Source organism: Vidua macroura, chromosome 8 (genome assembly GCF_024509145.1).
Source record: "Vidua macroura isolate BioBank_ID:100142 chromosome 8, ASM2450914v1, whole genome shotgun sequence".
In the NCBI taxonomy this organism is placed as follows: Eukaryota; Metazoa; Chordata; class Aves; order Passeriformes; family Viduidae; genus Vidua; species Vidua macroura.
This window is the reverse complement of record NC_071578.1, coordinates 19,948,988-19,973,808: the sequence shown is the minus strand read 5'-3', so window position 1 is coordinate 19,973,808 and position 24,821 is coordinate 19,948,988. Positions and strand designations below refer to the sequence as shown.

The following is a 24,821-nucleotide window of genomic DNA, read 5'->3' as shown; positions in this document are numbered from 1 at the left end:
GTAAGAGTTAGCTTGGCCTTAATGAGTAAAAGTCTCCCTTATCTAAGTACATTGCAGAAAGCAAGCTGGAGGAGGTACAGCTGGGAGATGGGTTATTTCGGAAAGAGGGAGCTTTCTGGGTTACTGCAAAGGAGAACTGCACAGTAGTTCTGTGTGCAAAACTGCACACAGGAGATCAGCTCTCCCTGATCCACTGCTGGTGGGGTGGATCCCAGGCCTTCCTGCCCACCTAGGGACATTTACATTACTGGGGGTAAGTTTGTGAAACTGCTGCTGGTCTGATTCAGGCAAAAAGAAAGAGGAGAGGGGAATGAAGTAGAAAGTAAGACATCCAGAAATGTGTATATGTGTAGCCCGCTGAGGCACTCTGGGTTGGGCACTAAGGGAAAACATACCAGGGAAACTGAAGTTTTGTTCTGTATCAATTCTTGGTTCCAAATCCACAAACACACATATTTGGAGCTGAGATTTGAAGTTTGCTGAAACGTAGGTGCAGAACTTTCACACTGGCTCTCATGCCATTGTGATCCAAATGTTTGCACTATGAAATATTATATTGAGAAAAACAGTAAGAAAAACCTGGGAGCAGATCTTTGACCCCTGAAGATCAGCCTTTCATCCAGAGACTGTTCTATCGCATTACTGTGTAAAATAATTGTGACTTGGAAACAAGTCTTCTTTGTCTGTGTGCAAAAGCTCTTGAGCAAGACTGCCATCATCTCTTTTGTCTTTACAAATAAGGTAGGAGTTCACTTAAAGACATTACTTCATAGCTAAAACCATACAGGGAGTGAAAAAGATCGACAGTGCTTTTTACACTTGCTTTTCTTATCAGAACTTGATTTTTGTCACGTGTATGTGAGCAAAGAATGCTGCAGAGGATACCAAAAAGTTTTCAAATTGCTTGTTGCAACCCAAAATTCACTTAAGCCTGCGGGAAGAACGATTTCATTTTACTCTTTTTTTCTGCTGGTTCAGAATACATTTAATTGGAAAAAATATTTGAGCCTTAAATTAATGTCTATCAGGCTGAAAGAACACATATATCTCTCCATCTCTATGCAGATAATTGCTAAAAAGTTACCTGCCTACATATGTTTTTTCTACCTATCTATCAAATCAGAATTGTGCTTTTATGAGCCCCCCGGAAGACTCTGAAGCTATGAAACACAAGGCTTTTGTTGCAGCAAAGCCCACAAGAAAGCTTCACATAGCTCAAGAAAAACAAATTAGGGCTGTCCCCCCTCTACCACCTTGGTATAGGCAGTTTTACATTCCACATCCCTCAAGGGATGCATTAGACACTGAGTTTTGTAGCCTCCTGTGACCTTCTACTTGTTTTCTTTTCAGCCGGTAAGAAGAGCCCACCTGCTGAGGACAAAGTCGTGTTAACACACATGAAGATACTGAGCAATGAAGGAATTCAAAACCCAGGGTTAATCCCAGAGGCTCCAGCTGACACAGCCTGCACAGAGGAGTCCCATCTTCCCGGTGCCAGTGTCCCACCAGCCTGCCAGTGTCCAGATGCAGCAGCCACACCAGCAGATCCAGACTGTGCAGATGGCCCAGCAAGCACTGACTCTGTAACCACCCTGCCTGACCTCAGCGCCTTCGAGTCCAAGTGCCGGCTTCACAGATTCTCCAAATTTGAATCTGAGGACTCGGGGGTTGAGTTGCCAAGCGGTGCTAATTCTCCATCAACGCCAACAGGCTCAGAGAAAAGCTTTGTGCTACACAGCAGAGACTCCTTTTGTGACTCGGGTGTGCTTAGCACCTCTTCTTCTCCAGAAATTGACCATCAGTTAATGAGAACATGTAAAGAACATGCCAGAAAAGTTAGCCTCCAAGATCCAGAGAGCAAAAAGCAAGCTGATTACTATGGTCAGGAAGCAGATGCTGTGCAGGATCCTACAGCTTCCCTTGAAGACTTCAGTGACCCTCAGGAAGAAAGTCCTAATGAACATTTTCACCAGGATGACAAGCAGTGTCCAGAAAAGGAACCTACTGCAGAGATGGACCTCTCCAGGGAAAGCACTTTTTCCACCCCAGGTCCCATAGAAGAGCCAAAGACAATTGCTGACAGTTTTCCAGAGAATTTTGGCAGCATGCAAGACCTTCAGATCCATGAACATCAGCTGAAGAAGTACCCCACAAGTGACAGCCTGGATGAATACATGGATGAATGCTGTAGGCTGAGTGAGGTGAGAAACACCTGAACTGAATCTTAAATCTATGCCTGTCCAAACACCCCAGTCAGTGTTCAAGTCCTGTTTGCCACAAATTAGACACATCTGAGTGAGTTTAGAATATCTCCCCTGAAACTTGTAAGCAGTAAAAAAATGGTAATTGATTTTTAAGATTTCTTTTCATACCAGTAAAATTCTGAATTAATTCGTAAATATCAGGTCTGGGTAAGGATGAAAAATTACTCATTGAGATCTCGTGTTTCTAAAAGCTCTGGATGAGAGGATGGACTTGATTCTGGTCTCAAAATTAAGATTATGAAGTTAAGTCATCATCCTCTGATACATGGGGTGGGGTTCAGAACATAGGTTTATTTTCAAGACCAGGTTATTCCTGTCTCTGGGAATAGCTGGCTTGCTTTTGGGGCACTGAAATTTGTAAAGTACTTGTCTAAGGGTTAATTCATTTCTGTCCAGGCCTGATGTGCCCTGTTGAGTCAACTGTCTCAAATAATGCATGAGCAGGGAGCTAATCCAAAGATTCGGATTTTTGTCGGGCTGGAATTGGAGATGCCATTTTAACTTGCCAGCATAGCTGTGATGGACCAAACTGCAAAGACCTAATTTCAGCAGGTTGTCCCACTCCTTACTTCCTCTCTTTCCCCTTGCTGGGTACCCTGTGCCACTGACAAGAGAATAAAAAGCCCCTCTGTGCACCTTCTCCCATAGCAGGTGCTGGTAAGCGCTCCCCCCAGTTCCTTGCCTGAAGCCTCACGCTGCTGAAATGAGGACAGATTGCTGCACTGCCTGCATGCTGCAGTGGGTTCCAGGAACAAGCAAAGCAAAGATCTCAGTGGGGAGCTGATTCTTGACAGAGAGACAGACCAAAAAGCCCCATGAGCAAAAGGAAGAAAAAAGGAGAAAGGCAGATTAGATGAAGAGGGTCACAAACACACAAAAGTATCAAATGGTGCCTAGCAGGGATTTTGTGGGGGGCATTCATTGTGGTAATAGTGACGAATTGGAATTGGAGATGGGTGAGAGGAAGTCAAGTTACAAGTGATGTGTGCTGTGCAAATAATTTAACCATGACCTCGCTGCCGTGAACAATCGGGCACTGGACTTCCTCTCCAGCATGCCAAAACCTCTTGAGCAGTGAGGAAGGTCAGAGATGTCTCATCTCTGTTAAGACTGCATATCAAGGCAGTACAAGCAACACACAAGCCATCTGAGCAGTGTTTTCCTCCCCAGAGGTATCTCACACATGGCAGAAGATGGATGTCTATTTTGCACAGATCCCAAACAGATCTGGCCATTTGGCAGAGTTCAAGAAAGGATGAGAGCAGCAGAATCTGACTATAAGGAGACTTTGTAAAAAGTTACCTAAATTCTCTGTTGCACTCTGGAGAATTTGCACCCAGATTTGGTTTTGTCTGACAGCTCTGTATGCCTGTGAAATTCCTTTAAATCCTTAGTGAAATGGAGCCTCAGTTTACCAAAGCAAAGCATTTAAATAAACAAGAGAATAAATTAGAAAGAAGCTGAAGAGGAAATTAAGCTCTTGGTGTCTTATCTCCCCTCCTTTTTAATATCCTCACTGGCTGAGTGCTAAAGCCCTGTGCCCTAGAGCACTTTTCTTTGTTTTTTGAGCTGTGTAAATACAGCTGTGACCTAGATGCTGGGGAAGTTTGCCCCTCTTCACAGCACACCCCCGGGCTGCTGTATCTCAAGAGCAGCGCTCTTCAAACTGCTGGGGTGCCAGGTAGCACCGAAGTTGACTGTCACAAGAAATGCCCAGCTGCAGCAGCTGCTGCTCTGTGTGCCTCAGTGCACCAGGACAGCCTATGGCAGATGCAGAGTCAGCCAAGCTTACACTAGGCTGACCTGTCCTCACTATCATACAACAGAGACCTGTTCAGGAGTGAGGTCCAGATGATCATCTGACCATACAGCTGACAGATGCATCTTGGTTCATCCCATCTGAGGCTCTGCTCCAGGCTTTCTCTGTGGTTTTCACACTTGCCTTTAACCTGTCCAAGACACAAAATGGTACTTAGAAACCAATCTCTGCTATGGCCTGATGTCTTCTGAGGGACTAAGATATCCCTGGAAATGAATCACTGTTGCCTGAAAGAAAGCAGGCCAGCACAGTGTATTCCCACCCTGCTTGGCAAGAACATGGCAAACCAATTTTTTCCATCATATCAATTTCTGCTGCATTAAATTAATGTTGATAGAAATGCAAAAGTGCTTACACTGGCTTATAATTAATGCTTAGTGAGAGCATTATTTAGTTATAGGTGACACCATCTTCCTCAGTTCTATTGATGGTTTTGGGAACTTTCAAGTAACAGAAGAGCAGTTGAGTTTCCCCAGCCCAGCTGGCTGTGGCAGTGCCAACTGTGCTTACTGGTTCACCATAGCCAAACAAGGATTCAGTCTCTGGGTGAAGTTGTCCCTTGATGTCCTCCTCACCATCCCTCACTGCTGAGGCCACTTCCAAGAGAACAGGAAGGAAAATGCTGAAAAAGAGAGACTGGAAATGACCAAATGTTTTAACCACTTGGATTCAGTTGGTGAATGGCTTTGGCTGAAAATATACATCAAATCATTTCAGTGCAGCATTTTTAGACAAAGCTTTCTGATCTTTTGTTTTGAACTGTCGCTATTTTGAAATTTGCCTACATTTTGAAAGATGAAAGAAAATGGAAGCTGTCAAACAACAAGAGAAAGAACTTTGAAGCCTAAATAAAAGCATTTCCTCTTAAGCTTGAAGTTTGAAGATACATAGCTTTTGATGCTTTTGCTTTACAAACACTTCCTCATGCTCCATAAAGTTTACATTTAAAGTCAGCCCGGCCCATACTCCTAGAAGAAAAAGGATGGGAGCACTGTCATCACTAAGAGAAAAAAAAATCATTATTCATGCAGTGCTATTTATCCTGGGCCAAAGCAGTCAAAATGTTTCTCTACAGAGTGGTACACTTCAGGGGAAGGATAGGGCTACTTCAGGGGAATGATGGTCAGCCCCTGTAGCCTGTGCGTGCTGCTCAGGGGAAACCAGAAGCTATCAGCAAGCACAGCCCCTCCTGGACAGCAGGGTGGAGCTGTCAGAAATAGACAGCACGATCCCTCTCTTTCCTGTTATTCACAAGCCTTTCGGTGTTGTCAGCTACCAGTGACAAATGCTTCCCGCTCAGTGTGGCGTCACTAATTGGTTGCTCTGAGCCCGGGATGGGAGGGTTGGAATTACCTTGTTCCCTATCGGGTGGCACAGCGACCGTGCTGCCTGAACCAGCCATGCTCACATGGCCAGAGCACGAGTGAGGGGTGTATGGCAGGATGCAGCATAGTATAACCCAAAACTATCCACAAGAAAAGTGAAGAGCATTGTGTGAAGCACAGAAACCTAAGGCAATGCAAGATACATCAGTGAGCATTTGTCTGAACAAAGAAAAGCTTCCTCTGCAAACTGCCCGTCATCTTCAGCTCCTGTGCCAGGTCCAGCCCAGGACAGTTCTCCATTGAGCCCAATTGTAGAAAAGCACATCACATGCATGCAAGTAACAGATAATGGCTGAAATGAGGCTGGGCAAAGTGCAGACCAGATGATCAGACATGCAGATTTTGATTATACATCAGTTGGACAAGAGACTTGAAAGCAACTCTCATTCTTGCAGCTCCCACTGAACTTCAGATCTTTGTAATGATCAGATGCTGCAGTGAGCACAATATTCCCCAGAGACAAGAGGACAGGCTCCCATCTCTGTGAGCTCTGTAGCCACAGAGGAAAAGATGTGATTTATGCCAGTCAAAATATTGACTAGAGGGCTCTAGATAAGCCAAAGTTCCCAGTGGAGATGCTGTTCCTGTATTTTTAAGGTTCCTAAGAAATCTGTGGGCCAGCACAACAGTCATGGTTTATTGCCAGGGACACACGTACTGAAAACCTGTGCCCAAAACTTAGTCAGGTGAGTACTGACAAGGGCAGAGATCCCTCTTTGGTTACACAGGTGTACAGTCAATGTAGTGCATCTTAACTCCTCAGGGTCAAAAAACCTTGAGTATCTCACCATAGTACAACTGGGAGCCTTTAACTCTTCCAGATGAGGGTCTGGCTCAATCTTGTGCCTAAAAGCAAAATCTGGCATGTATTTATACATTACGTTCTTACTTTTCCTAGAGAAGTTTTAACCATTTGATTCATAAATTGTGTTTTTATGATCCTCCACATCTTCACCTTACAGAAAAGTAGGCAAGATATTTTTCCTTCTTCATAAGCTTCATCATCTCAAAAATGGGCACACAGCTTTTGTTCCGACACTATTTGACAATTACCATGTGGAGAGTAGGACAAATTTCAGTTATGAAGCTTCTACTGGGAAGAGACATCCTGGAAAATGTTTGCAGTTTTCTTGTGGTTGCTGACTCTTCACTACTTGCATAAACTGTCTCAGATGCTGAGAGGAAAATATTTAGATCAGAACATGACAGATCAGAGTGTGTGCTGCACTTGGCATCACCAAAAGATAGCTAGGGGTCTTCAAGTATTTCCAGTCTATGGAAAAACAAAGTCTTTGAAGGGTTCCTAGAGAGACACTCTCTGTGCAATTCTTTTGGGGGCAACCAGCTAAATTACACAAATAGTCTGTATGGAACACTTGCTGTATCTGAGCAATCCTAATGCTAACCAGCCCGGCCCTGTGGCAGGGTGAAGCACACCCCTAAAAGTTTTTACCGTTGCATTCTGATCATAACGGAGGCTGGCCCTGCAGAAATGTGCAAGCACTGGAGGCTCTGTCTGATTTGTGCTGAGATCACTTCAATAAAATGCAGATTAATTTGTTATTAAGTAGCCCAAACTGCTCCAAGCAGCCTCTGAAGGCTGGCTGTGAAACAGGGATCTGCAGCGTATTGAGTCCAACCTTCAGTCTGGTTTAGGTCCTCCACAGGGGTAGATCCACCTTGCCCCAAGACCTGGAGCAACTTCTCTACACCTTTTCCCTCTGATTTTCTGGACACCTGTATTTACTCTCAGGAGTTAGAGATTCTCTAACTTTTGCTAAAAGCCAGATTTTTCCATGCTCATCCCAAACACACCTTTGCTTTCCAGAGCCTCCAGCCCTAGACACAGAGCATGGAAAACCAGGACCTTCTTCTCTCCTCCCCCTGCCCATTTTGCCCTACAAACCCAGCAGCCACAGACATGAAGCAGGACTGTACAACATTAAGCACAGGACAAATATGGAGCATAAAGAGGGTCTCTAAGTGAAAGAGGTCACAGTCAAATGCTTCATTCTTTTTCTCCAATCTAAGTTAGAGCCAAATGTTTTACTTCATCCAAGACCTCGTCTGTCCCTTGTAGCCTCCCTCCCCTTGAGTTTCCACAGCTATAATGGGTTGGATTTGGCTCAGTGTCTCCTTAGGGCAGTACAGACATATCAGCAGTCATGAAGTAGCATACTGGCAGGAAGGGGTGTTGCTAGATGTGCAAAAAGAGGGTACAGTGTGGCAGAAAGCCTTTATTTTTGGGGTAATAAGGAACTTCTGACTGTCTATTGGAACAGTGTACAAAAAATGAGTGTTCATTTTGGGACAGCTCAAAATGGCCAAATTTTCAGAAGTTGATAACCTTGTACTTTCTGAAAATTAGGCTTCTCAAGCTGGGCACCCTAGTTGCTTTTAGATATGTTGATTATAGTGCTTTTGATTCAAGCTTTTCCCACCAGATACCACATAGGCTTTGTTGTCCCTTTGGTTCCTGGGGCTGTGCCCCTTCCCATTGCACAGCCACAGTAAATACTCAATTTTACGGCTGAGTAACTTTTGTCTTGCCACCACTTCTTGCAGGCTCTGCCTGAAAGGAAAATAAAAATCATAAAATGAATGACTGCTTGACTTGGAGTCAACAACCTCTGTCCCAACTTCAGACACAAAAGCATCTGGATTTAATAATACCTGTTTATAAATAATGTTGTATCATCATTTGTTTAAAAAGAAGTAAATCCTAATGTTGATTATTTTTGAACACACCATGAGCTTTCTGACATAATGAAAAGACAGGAAGAGTCCCAGGGCTGGCATTTCCCCAAAAATGTAGATTGTTGTGGGAAAGGAGACAGAGGAAGCTTCCTGCTTTTGTAGAGGGAACTTATTTTTTGAAGTAAGATAAACTTAGAGCACTGCTTTTGTAAAGATCGAGGCTTATTTTACTCACTGATATCACACGCACATCAGCAGGCAGCGCCAAGGTGGAAGTGAGTCCCTGCATGTGTTTGTTAGCAGCACGTTCAGCACAGTCTGATCATGGCGCAGGGGAGGACACTCGCTGTGCATGGGGAGGTCTTGGCACCAGAAATGGTGAGGTGCAGAGCAGGAGGCTGGGAAGCATTGTAGCTTTTCTTCTGCCATAGGATTACTCCCTGTCTCCAGAGTTGCCCTTGGCTGAGCAGCAGTGAGACTCTGGCAGGTCCTGGGTGAAGAGAAATTGGTGGTAGATATAATCCACAGCCAGACAGCAAAGTTGATCCTGCAAACTTTCTTCAGGCATCTCTTCAAGACTGAGAAAGTAGCAGCAGGGATGTAAGCTGGGATCTACTAAAGACTGGTGGAAAGATGTTCCTTCACTTTGGCAAGCAGCTTGATTCAAGTACATTTTTCTCACAGACACACCAGTGATGAGGGCCAGAGTACAGCAAAGTGTACCCCAAGTTGGTCACAACTCAGCAAATCAATGCAACCTGCAGATACGTGCCTTTGGGTAGGAGCCAAGCCCAGCTTCAGGACACATAAGTGTGACTTGCACTGAGGATTGTGGGCTAAGTGAGCCATACTAGCCCCAGCCATCCATTGCATACAGTTGAACCATATTTGTTTGTAAGGCTTCTGTTGCCAGTAAAAGACAAAAGTTAGCCTGGAGGTGGAACTAGAAACAGGCTGTCATGAGGTTTTCCTCTGCATCAGCCTGTGATCAGTCAGAAGAGTCCCTCTGACAGTGGAAATTGCTGAGTAATCCAGAAAAGAACTTTGGCAAGTGATGCTGTAGCTCAAATCTGTGGTAAGACCAAAGCCCCTTGCAAGAGGAAGCCTGACTTTATTACAGGACATGACTGTAAGGAGTGTGCAGAGCTCTCAGCTCCTAGTTAGAATTCCTCTGTTTTTACTCCATGGTCCAAGATGCATTGTCATTGCAGGTGAACCAAAGTAACAGCAAAGCCCTGGGATCTGGTCTGGGATACCTAGAACACATCTGCCAACTGATTGAGAAGATTGGGCAGCTTCAGGAGCACAACCTGCGTCTCCAAAAACAAGTGTGCAGCTTGCAGAAAGAGCAGAAGATGAGTCAGATAAAAGAGGTAAGCAGACACCACGGTATCTTCCATTGACTAATACGTCTTAAACAATAAACTCGAGGCCCAGTAAGAAAGTTCTGTGTGTGGGAAGATGCCAATTTACCACATCCAACACCCACCTGGGCTGAGTACACAGGTCTTCAGGGAGGCCTCACATACCACAATGGGTTTAGTTTCCTGAGGCTGGGCTTGAGTTTCTGTGCTTATTTAGTTTTGTTTCCCAAATGTGCTTGCTTCTTTTGAGTTAAAAAGCACACTTCTTACCTCATGCAATGGCCTGCTCTAAGTCAGTAACTTTTACTTCTCTACAGCTGTAAACTTCTCAAGAACACCTCTCCTCAATGCTGTCAAAACAAAATCCACAGAGCTCCTTAGCAATTGTGTTTTGATTTATAAGATCTTACATTTCCTTCTGGTTTCAAACTGTCAAAATCCCAGAATTTTTCACGAAACAGACACATGGGGAAAGAGAAGCAGCAATACCATGACCCAGCTCCATGCTTTTTTTTAACTTCCTGTGAAAAGAAAGAGATTCTTCCTGAGCTGCCAGATGACGAATCTCTGACATGAAACCATTTCAGTGTTCCCATTTGTCATTTTTATCAGTCAGAGCTAGCTGGAAAATCTGACTGAAATTTGCAAATAATTTCAGGGTCTTCCTAGCATTTCCACCAGCATTTTTTAGCCTCTGCATATTTTATTAAGCTCTACTCCACCTCTTCTTCAGTCATCACACCAGATTTCCATCTTTTTTCCTCCCCTGCCTTTTTGTTTATTTTAACACTCCCCAAAGGAACAGAAAGGGTTTATCACACTCAACTATTTCTTCCCAGCTGTGCTGGGGTGAGTCTTTTATTCTCCTGATAGCATCATTGTTCCCCTGGTGCTGCTCTCCCACCTGCTGGGATTGGATCTGCAGTAGGTGACTGACTCCTCCTCAGAGCCAAAGCCAAGTTCTGAGTCAGGTTGCAGAGCAGAGTAGCTTGTCATTTCCATGTACCCATCTCTCACACTCAGAGGAATGCAGCCTCCTACATAGAGCCTGGGAATTGTTAACACATTTCCTGAAGCTTTACAACTGTGAGTCATTGCTCAAAGTAACTCTTCCAAGCTGCAAAATCATCTGGTGTACGTGCCCCCTCCCCAGCTCCCACTGAAATGAAAGGCGCTGTGCTTTCATTTAAATATTTGAAACTTTGATCTTTTTGGTACTTGTGAAGGTCTCTCAGCAGTGTATCCTCAGATGCATTTGTCTCATACTGTTCAGTGGGGAATTGGATTCTCAGATGTAACATTCAGTGTTTGCAGTGTGGTCTACAAAACTGGACACTCTCAGGTATCCTGTAGTGCCTGGATCTCATATTTGAGCAGCTTTCCATCATTTTGTTCTTCAGTCATAGCCCCTCTGAATAGAAGAGGAACACTGCTACCCCCATTTGCCATGAAACATGAAGATTGCCACCCACAAATTGGAGGGTGTCCAAAGACTCCTTTGGATGAACCATGTTCACTCTCCATGTAGACTATGAGCAGGGAAAGGTTTCCATGTCCCAGACATGGCTACGAAGTCACAACCCCCAAAACATGGGGTTAGCATGGTATTAAGGGCTGGTCACGAGGATTGTAGATAACCAGTGCTCGCAATGCTGTTCTTGAGAGGTGCACAGACATCACCAGTGAAATGATGCCTTTGATCCTGGGACACAGAAGGAACAGTGCTGCTCCACATCCTTTGCTTTACAGGGAAATCTATAATACCATGGGCCAAAACCAGCATCTTTCATCAGATTTGATAAGCATCTCCCAAAGGTAGAGATAATGCAAAGTGCCACACTGCTGTGACAACATATCCAGATGAGAAGTGACATTGAAACTGTCAGTTGCTTGGGGGTCCCCAGAGGTGCTAAACTGGTGTTGGCCTGTCCTGGTTCCAACACTAGTAAACAGTTTGGTTCCCTTTCTGCTTCAGCTGGATAAAGCTCTCCTTCCTTCCTACCTTACTAAACTCTTCTGCAACATGGTTGTACAAGGTAGAAAATCTCCTCTTCCTCACCCCACCAGCAACAGCAGAAGTACACTGACTGAAGTACCCCATACAGTCAATCTGGCTGGTAACACGCAAGAAAACTGTGGCATCCCATCAGTAAAAATAAAAGTTATTGTTGTCTGTGCATGCTCCAAAACAAATAACATCTTAAAATATGAGTCATTGTTATAACTGATCTGTTTGTTTACACTAATGCCTTAGCTGAGCAGCTCTCTGTTTAGAAACTCATATTCAATTCCTTCTGGGAAACAAACTGAAAAGATGCTGAGTATCAAGTAATTTAGGCTAAATGCTAATGAAGCCATGTAAGCTCTGTATTACTAACTACAAGCTGTTCAGCATTTTAGAGAATTAAATAATTTGTCTGGGTTCTGGTGGGTTCTAGGACAAGGATGGACATCCTTGGGCTGGAATGTTTACAATTTCTCTGTAGTGTCGCACCACCCATTACCTTGGGCTGTTGCAGCCTGAGAGCCTGCATACTTTCTTTTTGTCTGGTACAGGAATACATTCTGCAGCATTGCTCCTGTGGAGCTGCCAGTATCTTTCTTAACTCATATCAAGACATGAAAACAAATTTTGCTGGGAGGAGCAGACCTCACAGCCTCTTGGCTCAGACTGGAAACCCTTCTGATCTTTCCATCATCCCAGAAATAGGAGCGAACACTGAGAAGCTGAGCAGCTGCAATGGTGAGTTCAAATACCTCTAACATACCCTCCCGTTTGCCATCATTAGGTCAATCAAGCTGATCAGACACTTTCTTTTCCCTAGGAAAGACAGTTTGGAACAGAGCAAGGTTTTAGTAGAAGTAAACCCTAGCTGAAATCCAAGAGAAGCAATTTAAAATGCTCTGTCTATACCTAGGATTTTAACACTGGCTGTTTCATATGTGTGAGTTAGGGGTTTTTTTGCTTTGCAGCTGTGGCTGTAAAGATTAGGACAAATGAATTATAAAATAGGTCTTTTATTATTTAAAATTAGCATGCCTGAATGGGACCATTAGTGGAGCCACCCTGCACCCAGTCAAGGTAGGATTTGATCTAAGATGGAAAACCTTATGCCTGTTGTTAGTCTTCTACCCTCTCAAGTAGGCACAGAACACATTCCTGGAGGGTGACTTATTCTACAGACCAAGTGGAAATAAGCCCCAGCTGCAAAGCTTGGATCCAGAGACCAATTTTTCCAGAAAGCTGAGAAACACTGGGCTCAGCTGACTGATAATAAAACCAAATGAAAAGTCTGTTAGATGTGAACCAGCTCACTAAATGAGCTTGATCTGTTTCAAACCTTGGATTTCAGCTTGTTTCTAATACCTGGTGAGACATAGAACAACTTCATTGCAGGATTGAGTCAGAGCCTTTGGGATCACATGGGGTCTTATCCCGTCTTTAAGTCCTTAGGGTTCTTATCCTATCTGAAGTCATAAATTGCTGCCAGCTCTGCCCAGAGGCCATCCTAGCAGGACAATGCTAAGAAATAAGTCCTTGCATTTCTTTGCAGGAAGTCAGAGATATCTGGAATCAGGAAAGAGCCAGCTGATGATGGGGCTCAGGAAGTCATCAAACAATAGGAACAACAAGGAGAATGAGTTCGGAGAAGTTGGGAGTATGGCTGAAGGACAGGCTTTTCTCTCAAAGGACCCTGCAGTAAGAAAGGTGAGTGATAAGCTTGGAACCTGACTCTGAGTGGGACCCATGGGAGAAGCAGAGAGAAGTTCTGCTCAGGGAGATCAGAGTGAGGTGCCAGGAGAGCAAGCCAAGCTTGTCTGCTACCAAGTGGAACTGGGCCAGTGAGGGTCTGGGTGGGTCTGTGTCTCTCTGCTCCCAACCTTAAATGAAGAAGGACTTTGTCTTTATGCCAAGAAAGGCACAAATGGATCACTGGTGCTGAGGAGAGGAGCATAGCAGACAGTAGCATGGGGTTTAGTCATCACTAACTCCAAATAACTTACTGTGTGGACTCAGTCATAAGTATCTCCAGTACTGATGCTAGTGAGATTAAACCAAGTATTCATTACCACTAATAAAAATTCTAGTGGATCAATCCTGGCCACACTTATTACCAGACTGGCAGCATATCAATGTAATTAGCTCCAGTTCTCAAAGCATGTTCCAGGGAATGTGTTTCAGAAAATCTGTGTCACTGAAGTCCAAGGGAGAGAGGATGAATGCTTTCCTCTCCCTTTCTTTCCCATTGTTTGTATCTGCCTCAGCACTTTCATGTTCCGGTGGGGTTCAGAAGTGCTGAAATGCCAGAGCAGAGACTCTAATCAGAGTATTCCCAGCCCTGCAAACAGGAAAGAGGACGGAGTAGGTCTCTCACGGGAAAGACCTCATGAAATTTCCACCCTTAAGTTGCAAATAGGTCACAAGCACTTCAATGAACTTCAGAACCCAAATTAAGGCTAAGGCCTGAAAGGTGCTCCATGCTCTGCCTTATGTCCAGCCAGCTTCCAGAGTATTTTAAGCATGTGGGAAGTTCTGATGACTTCACAGGACCGCAGAGTCAAGATCCATGCTCTTTAAACTGAATCTTCATCCTCTCTTGTTACATCACACCTTAGTTTTGTCACCTAGTATTGGATTTTGTACCCTGAACATGAAAGGCCCCATTTATTCCTACAGTGCAGGTACTGTATGGGAATTCTGTACTGTATGGGAATTCTGTCTGTTACACTCTTCCCCTGGCTACTAGATACTATACACATGAACTGGCAGTTTAAATACAAAAGAGAGCCGAGAGGTGGAAGAAGAAAGAAGGGATTATCACATATGTGAGGGACTGAGTCTAAAAAGAAATAAAGGACTCAACCAAGGCTATGAGTCCATTCCAGGGCAGAGCTGAGAACAGAGCCTAGTCTGTTGAAAACACTGGGAGATGGTCTCGCTGTCTTGTTATTTATCAGTGTATTTCCCTTTTGTTTTTAGGCTCTGGACATCAGCAAGAACATCTCGGTATGTACTGCCTTTGCAGAATCTATTTAACTTGTGTCTGTATTATCAGTGAGTAAGCCCGTGTAGTGCACAGCATTGTATGAGCAAAAGAGGTTTACTCACCCCCGAGGTTTACTCTCATGGACGACAGGAGCATCAGCTGCTGAGGCTTTCAGCAGTATCCGCAGTGCTTACTTGTCCTAGACATCACCAGCACTACGAGGGACTAACTGCTGAGGCCTCAAAACCCTTCCACAGCACACATTAATCCTAGCAGTAAACACAGAGGTTTGCTATTTCCGTGAGTAAACAGTCTTGCTTACAGGCAATTAACTCAATAGCACGGAATCAGGTGTTGCAGTTCTCAGCTGAGCCATGACCTCATCTGAAGTTTTGAACTGAACACTTCGCAGATTCCCAAGAACTATTGCAATAAGCATTTCTGGAGCTGGTAAGTGCGGCTGGGCAGCTGCCAGGCTGTGCTCTCAAGGTGGCCACAACTCCTGTAGTAATGGCTGTGCTGGTGGCACAGCAGCACCAGCACACAGTGAGGAGGAACCTCGGGACAGGGCAGAACAATGTCAGGAACGTGACAACGGTTTGAGAAATTCACTGAAATGAAATCTCTCTCTTATGCTAGTTCTGGGACATGATAATTTTTGTTCTGTTCCCCAGGTTTTTCAGTCATCACTTTAGGAAATTTAAAACAATATTGGGGGGAAAAAAAAGTTTTAAAATTCATAGCTCTATTTAGTTCATGGGTCCAGATAAGCCCAGCCTGGAGAGAACAAAGATTAGAGATGGCTTCCTGAGACTCCCTGACCTCCTGATAATCTCTATTAGCATTTCAAATGTAACGGACCAAAAGCTGTGGCTTGCTGAGTGACAGGGAAACAAAGGGTTGATCTCTTCTAATTCATGTTCCACAAAAGCTACCACCTTAAAAAAGGCTGATACCAATGCACCTGGCCTAATAGAAAGGATAAGAGAGTCAAACTGCTTTTTTGGGTTTCGTTGTAAAGGCCCCCTGCATGCATGTGAGTCGGTAGGAAATCAAACCAATCTTCTCCTTTAGCACAGCATAACAATAGGGTAAAACGTGCCCTTAAGCAGCTACTCAGCATTCACCGCTGAGATGCCCTCAGTCTCTGAAATCCTAAATCAGAAAGAACAGCAGAGCCCTAGGCAGAGAAACGTTATCAAACAAAATACAGAAAAAGATGGTATTATTCAGAGTTCATCAATCCTGTCTCCTTGTCCTATACAGGTACAGGCTGGCCACTGGGCATCATTGCAGTGTTAAAAATTCTTTTGTGGGCCCCTATCTGTTTGAAATAAAGAAGAAACTTCCCTCTTCCCACCACCCTGGAGTACCCCAAAGTATCATATGTTGATCAGATGAAGTCTGCCAGCAACTTGCCTCTGGTCTTTTTAAGTTGTGGTTTCTTTTTGCTCCCTAGTGTGAGAGCCATGCTTGGAGGAGAATGAGAGATCTTATGAGGAAGACACGGTTGACAAACCAGAACAAGCTGGGGCTGTCCTCTGCTGCTCTGAAGAGGTCCTGCCCACAGTTGTATAGGTGAGAGAATGCTGTGGGGGATTTTCACTTAGTGTTGGGAGGAGGTGGTAGAAGCTTTACCTCTGGTTGTTGCTGCTTGGAGAAGACCACTCCTTACCTTATTTCCATTGCATATGCTGGTTCTGGTTAGCAGTAGTGTTTGCTTCCTTACTGCCCAGATGCCCCAGGATCCCAACTGGATGCTACCTATGTAAGAATCATGGAAACATTAAGGTCCCTAAAATAAGGCGCTTCTCCCCAGTAGGGCAAGGGGATGATGACAATTAGCCAGAGCCATTCTATAGCCTAGTTATTTGTCTTTCTGCTCCCTCCTAAGCATTGCAGTCAGCATTAATGTTCTCTTTTGTCCACTTCCCCACATTTCATCCAGTGGGACAGACCATATTGTGACTGATGTGTGTTGGGATGGGACAGTCAGAATCAGCTGGATGGTTCTTGTCAGAGGAAGAAGAGATGAAGTTTGCTGAATGTGTGCTTATGGGTGGGACCTGTTTGTTGCTGTTGATGAATATTTGGGTCAAATATGAAGTCTTATTTCCATTAAGTGATCCATGCTGCTCCCTTGTGCAAGTTTGTCTACCAGGCTGGTTGTAGCCTGGCCTCTGAACTAAACTGTGTTATGCATGTCCATCTGACAGTTCTGCCAGCTATCCCTTGCACAGACATTCCCTGTACACTTGCCAAGTCCTCCCAGCTAGTCTGGTGAATTTGGAGTGTTTGTGTATGTAATCAGGTAACAGGAAGAGCCTGGGTATCTTAGTCACCAAAGCAGGAGCATTACATGGAGCTGTGCACCTCCCTGTATGTTTTTTCAGCTGAGGTCTCAGTAACCTTCAGCGGAACAGCTCAAATGTGCTTAAGCCCTCCTCCAGTTTTAGAGGGGGTGATGGTCGGGAAACAGCAGTTGTTTAAGCACTCAGGAATGTCCTATTGTTCCCCTTAAGACAGCCTGTACCTACCTTACAAAATGCATAAGGGAACTGGGAATCTTATAATTACAGCTGGAAAAAAAAAACCCTCTGTAATACATGGAATGATTTTTCCAGCTGGGAAAAGGTTGGTTGGGGCCCACGTAACAGGAGAGCTTCCTCCTATTGTTTGGGAAACTGAAAGAAACACAAAGCAGAGAGAGATCAAACAGTTCCATCTAAAATAGATGGTGAACCAGCTGGGGGAAAAATACAAACTCCTGTGAACCTTCCATCTAAACCTGAATAGAACCAGCACATTTATTTGGGTTTCAGAAAAGTTCTGTCTCTGTAACTTTCTGCTTGCTCCATCTCCACAGCACAGAGGACAGCGCCAGCAGTCCCTGCATAAGAATTGAAGGCTAGGTCCTCAGCTGCCTAAATTAATGTATTTCCAATGAAGGGTCAGCCCAATAGCTCCTAGCAGAAATTCTAGCTCCCTAGAAATTAGTCTCCGAGAATGGACAACTACTGCTATCATGGAAACGCTGTACAATGAGGTGCCAAATGGACAGTTTTTTTGCCTGGCTGTATCCAGGCCTCTTCAGAGCTCTTGTACTCTGATTTTTGCAGGCTGTTTTCAGTAGCCGATGAATGTCCTTTTCTTCTACTTTCTTCTCCCGTATATCTACATAAAACCCCGCCTCTATTCATACCCCTTATCTCCCTTCATTTCCTTTTCTCCTTCATTCTAGCCCTTATTCCCCAACCCTGTCTGTATTTGGTCTTGCTCTTTTTACCCTAAACCGAGCAATAGCAGTATACAGACCCTGTCCTTTTCACTAGTGTGTGGAAAAGCTGGGCACGTTGTTCATGTGGCAGTTTGGATATGCAGTTGCCCTCAGGCTCTCCTATGAAGTAAAAAGTTATGCTTAGTGGATCAATGACAGACCAGCAAATGCTGCTGGACTGTAAGAGAGACCCTTCCTGCAGCAGTACCAGAATAGTAAAGCAATAAAGTCTCACTCATCTGCAAATCTTGGCAAAGCAAACCTTGAAACCCTGCTACTCTCAGCATTTAAAGCCACTGGCTTTGTTATAATTTATGAAACATGTTTGTCCTGGCTCCTGGTCCTGTTCGTACATGCAGACATTTGGAGTTGGCTGGCTTTTGCTTACCCAGGCTTTTTTGGGTTCCAGGTCTTGCACTGGAACAGGCTAGAGCATGGTGCCCTGTATTAACATACAGTTCTGAAGGAGTCAGAGATTTGTTGCTTTTGACACCCAGTCCCACTTGAGTCATTTGGGCAATTAGAGAAAGTCTCTTTGTTTTTGTAACTAGGTCAAAACAAATCCCCTTTCATGCTCCTACTCTATGTATGATGAATGAACTACTGCAGGGTGGTTGTTTTGTTTTTCTTTTCTGTCTCACTCTTTTTTTTTTTAACATCCACAAAAATTCTCATAGCGGAGAGAACTGGGTTCTTTTAGCAGGAGAGAGGGGGAGGCCTGCCAAGGTAAACATACTGGCACAAGACTCAGTGGTTTGTCATACATTGTTCTAAACAGGCTCAGGTTTTAATTTCATTTTCTTTTTCTTGCTAATACATTTGCTCCTGCAAAGCAACATCTATTCTGTGCAAAGGACCAGAACAGACTGATGACTGACTTCATTATGGTGTTGTGAACTTAAGCAGCACATGGTCCTCCACTTTCCAGGGCAGGATCTAATGTAGGCAATCCCCTCCTGACATTCCAGTGCAGATATACCCACCTGGGTATCTGTGAGAGCTGTAGCTTTAATGCAGATGCATGGGCATGACCTAACGTCCTATACAGTATTTTTCATGGTAAAGATGATGGTTTCAGTTTGAAGGCACCAAAAGCTTGCTGCTGTATGATGCCTATTTTGTGGTTAGTGTGAAGTAAGCTAGCAAGGACAGTGCAGTTCTAAGATTACAAAACCCCGTCTTCAATATTATGTAGTAAAGGTTGAAAAGGGTACAAGAACCTCAGACTCAGATCTGAATGATGCTCTTCACATGGAAGATTAATACTAAGGTATTCTCAACCCTGCTTGGTATTTCTCAGGGTTGAGAAACCACCAAAGAATTAAAAGAACATCAAAGCAGAAGATTGACCGGTCCATTTTAAAAGAGCTAAGAGCAGAAGAGAACATAAAAATTTACAACATTTAGAAAAAAACCCAATATAGTAGTTCACAAAATAAAGAGTCCGCACCACGTTAGTCAGGACTTTGAGTTGAAAATTTTTCAAATTGAAGATTTGAACTAAATATCTATTAGCTATTTATTTTCTGTAAACAACTTTCAAATATTGCTTTAAAAAAACAAAAAACAAATGAGAGCTTTTTTTTTCTTAAACAGAACCTATTTTAAAGATGTGTCTAGAAAGTGTTTCAAAAGGTTTGTCTCTCATAAGTCCTGGAGGCCTGAGCTAACTAAGTTATTTCAACCAAACAGGATGTATTATACTCGTTTCAATCATATGTAATAAATAACATACAAAAAATTAAGCTGGAGACAGTCCACAGGAGCTAGCTTAGTGTTGCTCTTCAAAACACTTCATTTCCTACTTACTATTTTAGGCCAGAAATTTTCATTTCTGTGTGATGTTCAGCCACAAGTCTATCCCCCCGTCTTCCAGCTAGGCAGAAAACACTGGTTGCTCTGAACAAAATGATGTTTTTGTCCATCCATTACAATGTGGCTCAATGCCAAGTGCTGCATCTTATGGCTCTTTTTTTAGATGCTGCCACAAATATTTGGACAGCATCTGTTACAGAATTTCAGACTGGAGAGGAGGAAGCTGCTTTTGGGTATAGCTTAGATACATATGCACAGCATATTAATGTTAAGAACACAGCCATGCATTCTGGCCACTGTCAACTTCAGTTGTATTTTTCCATTTGTTAAGGCCAGATATTATGTCTTCAGAGCTGAGGAAAACTGAGAGGAACTCCATGATTGTTCTGGGACAAAATACAAAGAACGAAAACTTGTGGCCTTTCTGATAACCTGAGTCAAATGGAGCAAGGTAAAGTAAGTAAAACAGCATGCATTTCTTTGTGGGTTGGGGATTTTCACCTCTTCTCAGCACAAAAATGAGGCAGTCCTGTTCCTTCTTCCAGACACACTCCAGCTTGCAAAGACAGAAACAGGTGCAATTTTTGAAGTTCAAATGATGTGGATTGATGTCTACTGAGGACTAGCCCATATGTCTTCATTTTAATAGTCCCCCAGCTTTTGGCTTGTTGTATTTTTTTTTAACTCACAATTTAAAGGCAACTATAGTCATACAGGCTACATCACACAGCCTTTTTACAAAACATTAAAGACACTCAATTCATTTATCTGCAGTCAGTCAAAAGACTTCCAAATAATAAGCCAAGGAGATGTCTTGGGAAAGAGACAATCTGTCCCTAATAAAGACTAAAAGAAAACCACCCTCAGCTTCATCTTCCACCTTCCCAACTCAGCCCACAGGCGAAATACAGAGAAACTCTCTCTAATCTCACATTCACTGCATGTTTCTGTTTCAGAAAGTCAAGGCAAGAACGTCAAAGGATAGAAAATCAAGAATCCTGGGGTTACTCTGTGCAATCTATATCCTACAATTGTCAACAGAGCAACTCTGAATGGAGTGTTGGATGGGAAAGAGGGAAGGGGGATGTTGAGAAGGGTCTGTGGGCAGATACATGCTCAACTATGTATGGCTTCACTCCCGAATATGAAGTGTACTTTAAAAAGTCAAGCCACAGATGAAAATTGCTGTTAGCATCTTGGCAACACAACCAACAGGGACCTTTAAGATTTGGAAATTCTTCCTCTTCTCTGGGTTGGGAACAGAATTACCTGAAACACTGAAGCTTTTAAACTATCATTACTTTCTGAGGACTTCTTCAGCTGAAATAAACATTAGCTTCATCTAGAGGAGTGCCAGAGACTCATTGCCCAGGGCAGAGGTAGCTGTTGAAAGGACAGCCTCCTCCCTCTGGGGAACCTGAGTTGCAGTCTCTGTCCCCAGCACAGTTCCTCCCTTCAGAGCAGCCTATAGCCAGCTGTGCCATTTCACTGGAATCCAACAGGAAAACAAAGTATGTAAAGCTAAGGTCATTCTTGAATCCACTACTAGCTTCCCATCCTGTGGGCCTGCTCCTTCCACAGAGATCCCTGAACTTTGGGGCTACCCTGCACAGAAGTTGGCATTGCACACACTCACTGTAAAGACCAGAGTAAGCAGCACTGCAGGAATCGGCCTTTCAAGAGACTGGAGGGGCATCCAGGGCAGCCTCTGCCCCACGCCCAGCCATTGTGTAATCAATCTTTTTCTCGTTTTTTTGATGGGAGACAGGACACCAGGCTTGAATTCCTACTTTTAAGTTCCATTGAAGTGCTCAGTTTGTGCAGGTGGGGGCCTGAGGCTGTAGGTGGAGCAGTCATGCTGCTGTATGGCTCCGCCTGCACTCTCTCTACTGGGAAAAGTTGAGGAGAGCAAGGGTACAAGGGAAAGAAATTCAAATACATCTTTTATAAACTGGTGCTCTTTTGGGATACACTAACAACTGTGTAACACCATGATTGTGTGTGGTGGTTGCCTTACTGCCACATGTCCACTGCTTCCTGACTCAAGGAACAGGCAGTGCATGCTTCTGCATGTCCATGGTTGCAGCGGTCTCTGCACACTTAGCTCTTACTGGTACTAGCAAAATAATTAATACACATGGGGTAAAGATTTAAGATTTAAGCAAACATTGCCTCTTGATAAAGGATTGTTCTACCCCATAAATTATAATTATAAGTCAAGCAATTGCTGATTAAAAATCCCATCCAACCCCAACTTGTCTGAGAACCAAGATTTGACAAGCTGGCAGGAATGATCAGCTTCAGCAGGCTTAGTCTTTCCATAACAGATGCTTTTTCCCTTGCTCATCCACATCAACTGGAACCATTGAAACCAAGACAGGATCTTTTCTGGGATTTGGAGCATCTCAGCCATGCCCTTCCAGGGCCAGTAGAGTTTGCAGGGGTGAGTGAGGGCAGGGTTCAAGTACTCAGAAGGATTGATTGCTACCGTTGTTGCTTAGCATTTCAATAAAACCCCACAAACACAATGACCAGGCCCCACAACCCAAACCAAAATCCCCATTAAAAACAAAAAAAAAAAGGCTGTGCTGACTCAAGGTTAGCACCCTAAAGTAGGTGCTGTGTTTAATGTTTCAGCTGTAGCTGCTGCTGCAAGACTTGGTTATTCACTGTATATCTTGCTAGCTTCATCCAAAGCTAGAAAGATTTATGACTTGATTATTCTGTGAATATTCTGTATATATCTCCATAAATACAGGGGACAAAAATCCTGCATTAACTTGCATCCTCCATTATATCCCTCCAGCTTTTTTACAGTGACTGTACAGAATGTGAATCAGTGCAAACTGAATTTGAAGTGTTTTAAGACATAGCAACATGAACTGGTATTTTCTACAACCCTCTCTAATCATGGTATAAGTTTGTTGGGTGTTTTGTGTTGTTTTTTTTTTTTTTTTTAACTAAGATAAACTAGCACTCTTCTTTATTATAGCATTATGTTAAATATGTTTGTGTATTTTTCAGAAATAAATGTATTTATAACATGTAACATACTGTATAGTTCTCCACTCCAGGATCCATTGTAATCCAAGCATAAGAAATTTAATAAAAGTATCACTATTATGGTAATTGTTTTCAGATATTTTATTAATGAACACCTGGCTTGTAGTATAGCAACTGCCACACCTTTAGGGTATCAGGTGAGCATAGCTAGTCAAGAAAGGAATTGTAACATCCAAGCTTTTAAAAAACTTCTTTAGCTTTGGCAAAGAAGCAAGTGTGCTCTTTGGAAGCAGGTGCTGTTCTCAAAGATCTAGAGGGTGAGGAGAGCCTTTTGAAAGTTCAGGTATGACAAACATGTGTTAATTTTGAGCAGCCTTGTATTAGGTGCTGTTGCTGGACTTTGCTTCTACAGACAGGCAGCACACACAGCACTTCCAAGAAGAATCAATGAAGGCACTGGGACAAAGTGTGCTGCTGCTCAGCACTGGGGTTCCTTTCTGAAAATCTGGATTCAGTACCATCACTACACAACAGCCTCAAATGGACAGATCCTAGCTGGCCTCCAGGCTGCTCTTCCTCAGCCTTGATTCCCAGCCAGCAGCACCCTCCTGGACAGAGCAGCTTCCTTTCCCCTGCAGGTATCTAAGGCACTGTGTACAGCACCCCCCAACAACTTTAACTGAACTGTATAACCAGGTGATAGGGAGTGAAGCTAAAGAGGGTGCTGGCACAAGAAGTCACACACAGGTATTCAAAAGAAAGTCATGGTGAAAAGTCAATGAGACTCAACTGAAGAGAGGCCTAGAAAACAAGTTAGCCAGAAGTGCATCTGTGAAGGTAGAAGGGAAAGAATACACTTTTTGCAGAAGCAAATACTGCATAACAAGAACCATGAGAGCCACTAACACCCCAATGGCATTGGAGAACAGGCAATGAACACAGTGCCAGTGCAACAGATGAGGAAACCTCCAGGTTGCCTTTCACCATGTACCAGTGCTTCAGAAGAACAACTCCCATCTCACTGCTGCTCACAGCCTTCTTGCCAGCTGAGGACCAAGTAGCAAGCCTTGAACACAGAAGACTCCCCAGAGTGGATAAGGAAATTGTTTCCTTTGTTTACCCACCTCCACTTAGCACTGCACATACCCTACGCTAAGCATCATACCAGCGTCCTACACGCAGCTCTGCACCAAAAGGCACAGTCCCTGTGGGGGACTCTATGCAATTCCCATAGGACACACACCCAGAGCTCCCTGCCACTTTGGGATGGTTCAGTAACCCAACAAAGGGCAGCAGAGACTTGACTCTCACAGCCCCTTCAGCATCCACAGAGTCATCTGAGCTCTCTAAGCAAATATTGCTGTTTCCCTTACTGAGGCATGGGAAGCAAACAGGAGGTGTTTAGGTCTTGGCTTACACACACAATTAAGACCAGTGCCAGAGCACCCTGCCTGGTGCACTGAGAAGGTGTGGTTTATATTACTCCTCTAATTGCCCAGTCAATTAACATACAGACTGCTGCTAAAGACTTGTCATGAGGCACATTATGAGTTGATAGTCAGCTTTCCCAGACAGAGCTCCACCTGTACCAAGGTCATTTAGTTGGCAGAGGCCTGCTCCAAAGTAAGAGGCTGTTTGACCTATCTTCAGAAGATCCCAGCCTGTGATCTCCTTCTTCCTCCCACCATACAACTTGGAACAGGTCTTTTCTTCGGGTTAGATTTTGAAAGCATGCAAGATGAAGATCACTGGTTATCCTGACAGAAGCAGGGAAAAGCATTTCTACTAGAAAAATAAAAACATAAGATTACTTCTGAAGTTTCTTAGAATAGGAAAGGAATTATAACACAGATTCCACCACTCATTAACACCCTCCAATAACACAGGATCAACAAGAATCTAATTAAGAAGAACAACATCTGCTGCCTCAAGCAAGCTACTTATCAGTTCTTTGCTTCCACATGTAAGTGCTACTCCTCCCTTTTAAAGGCCCCAAAGCAATACAATTAAGGCTTCTCTCCTGCCCTTAACAGGAAGAATTTCAAATCAAGCCTTAGAGGAAAAGAGGGAAAAGCAGTTTTCCTTCTCCTCAAGGACTACCTCGTCAGCTATAAGCAGATCTCAGTGTAAGTGCAAGCACCAGAGCCCCCCCAGGCTGGGCAGGAAGGAGGGGGTGGAGCCCTGCTTCCCCTCTACTGCCTGGAGAGCT

General features: G+C 43.8%; 1 protein-coding gene across 1 annotated transcript in view; it reads left to right on the top strand.

Moving 5' to 3' along the window:
• LOC128811089 (uncharacterized) overlaps positions 1 to 22,756 on the top strand; it is a 31,192-nt gene extending 8,436 nt beyond the window's left edge. The window contains exons 2-9 of the mRNA XM_053984389.1: positions 1,351 to 2,201; positions 9,377 to 9,538; positions 12,086 to 12,272; positions 13,084 to 13,238; positions 14,511 to 14,537; positions 15,977 to 16,095; positions 19,941 to 20,060; positions 20,566 to 22,756. Of these exons, the coding sequence (XP_053840364.1) occupies positions 1,351 to 2,201; positions 9,377 to 9,538; positions 12,086 to 12,272; positions 13,084 to 13,238; positions 14,511 to 14,537; positions 15,977 to 16,095; positions 19,941 to 20,037 (1,598 nt within the window). The 3' untranslated portion in view covers positions 20,038 to 20,060; positions 20,566 to 22,756. The remainder of the gene's footprint in view (positions 1 to 1,350; positions 2,202 to 9,376; positions 9,539 to 12,085; positions 12,273 to 13,083; positions 13,239 to 14,510; positions 14,538 to 15,976; positions 16,096 to 19,940; positions 20,061 to 20,565) is intronic.
• The last annotated feature ends 2,065 nt before the right edge of the window (positions 22,757 to 24,821 follow it).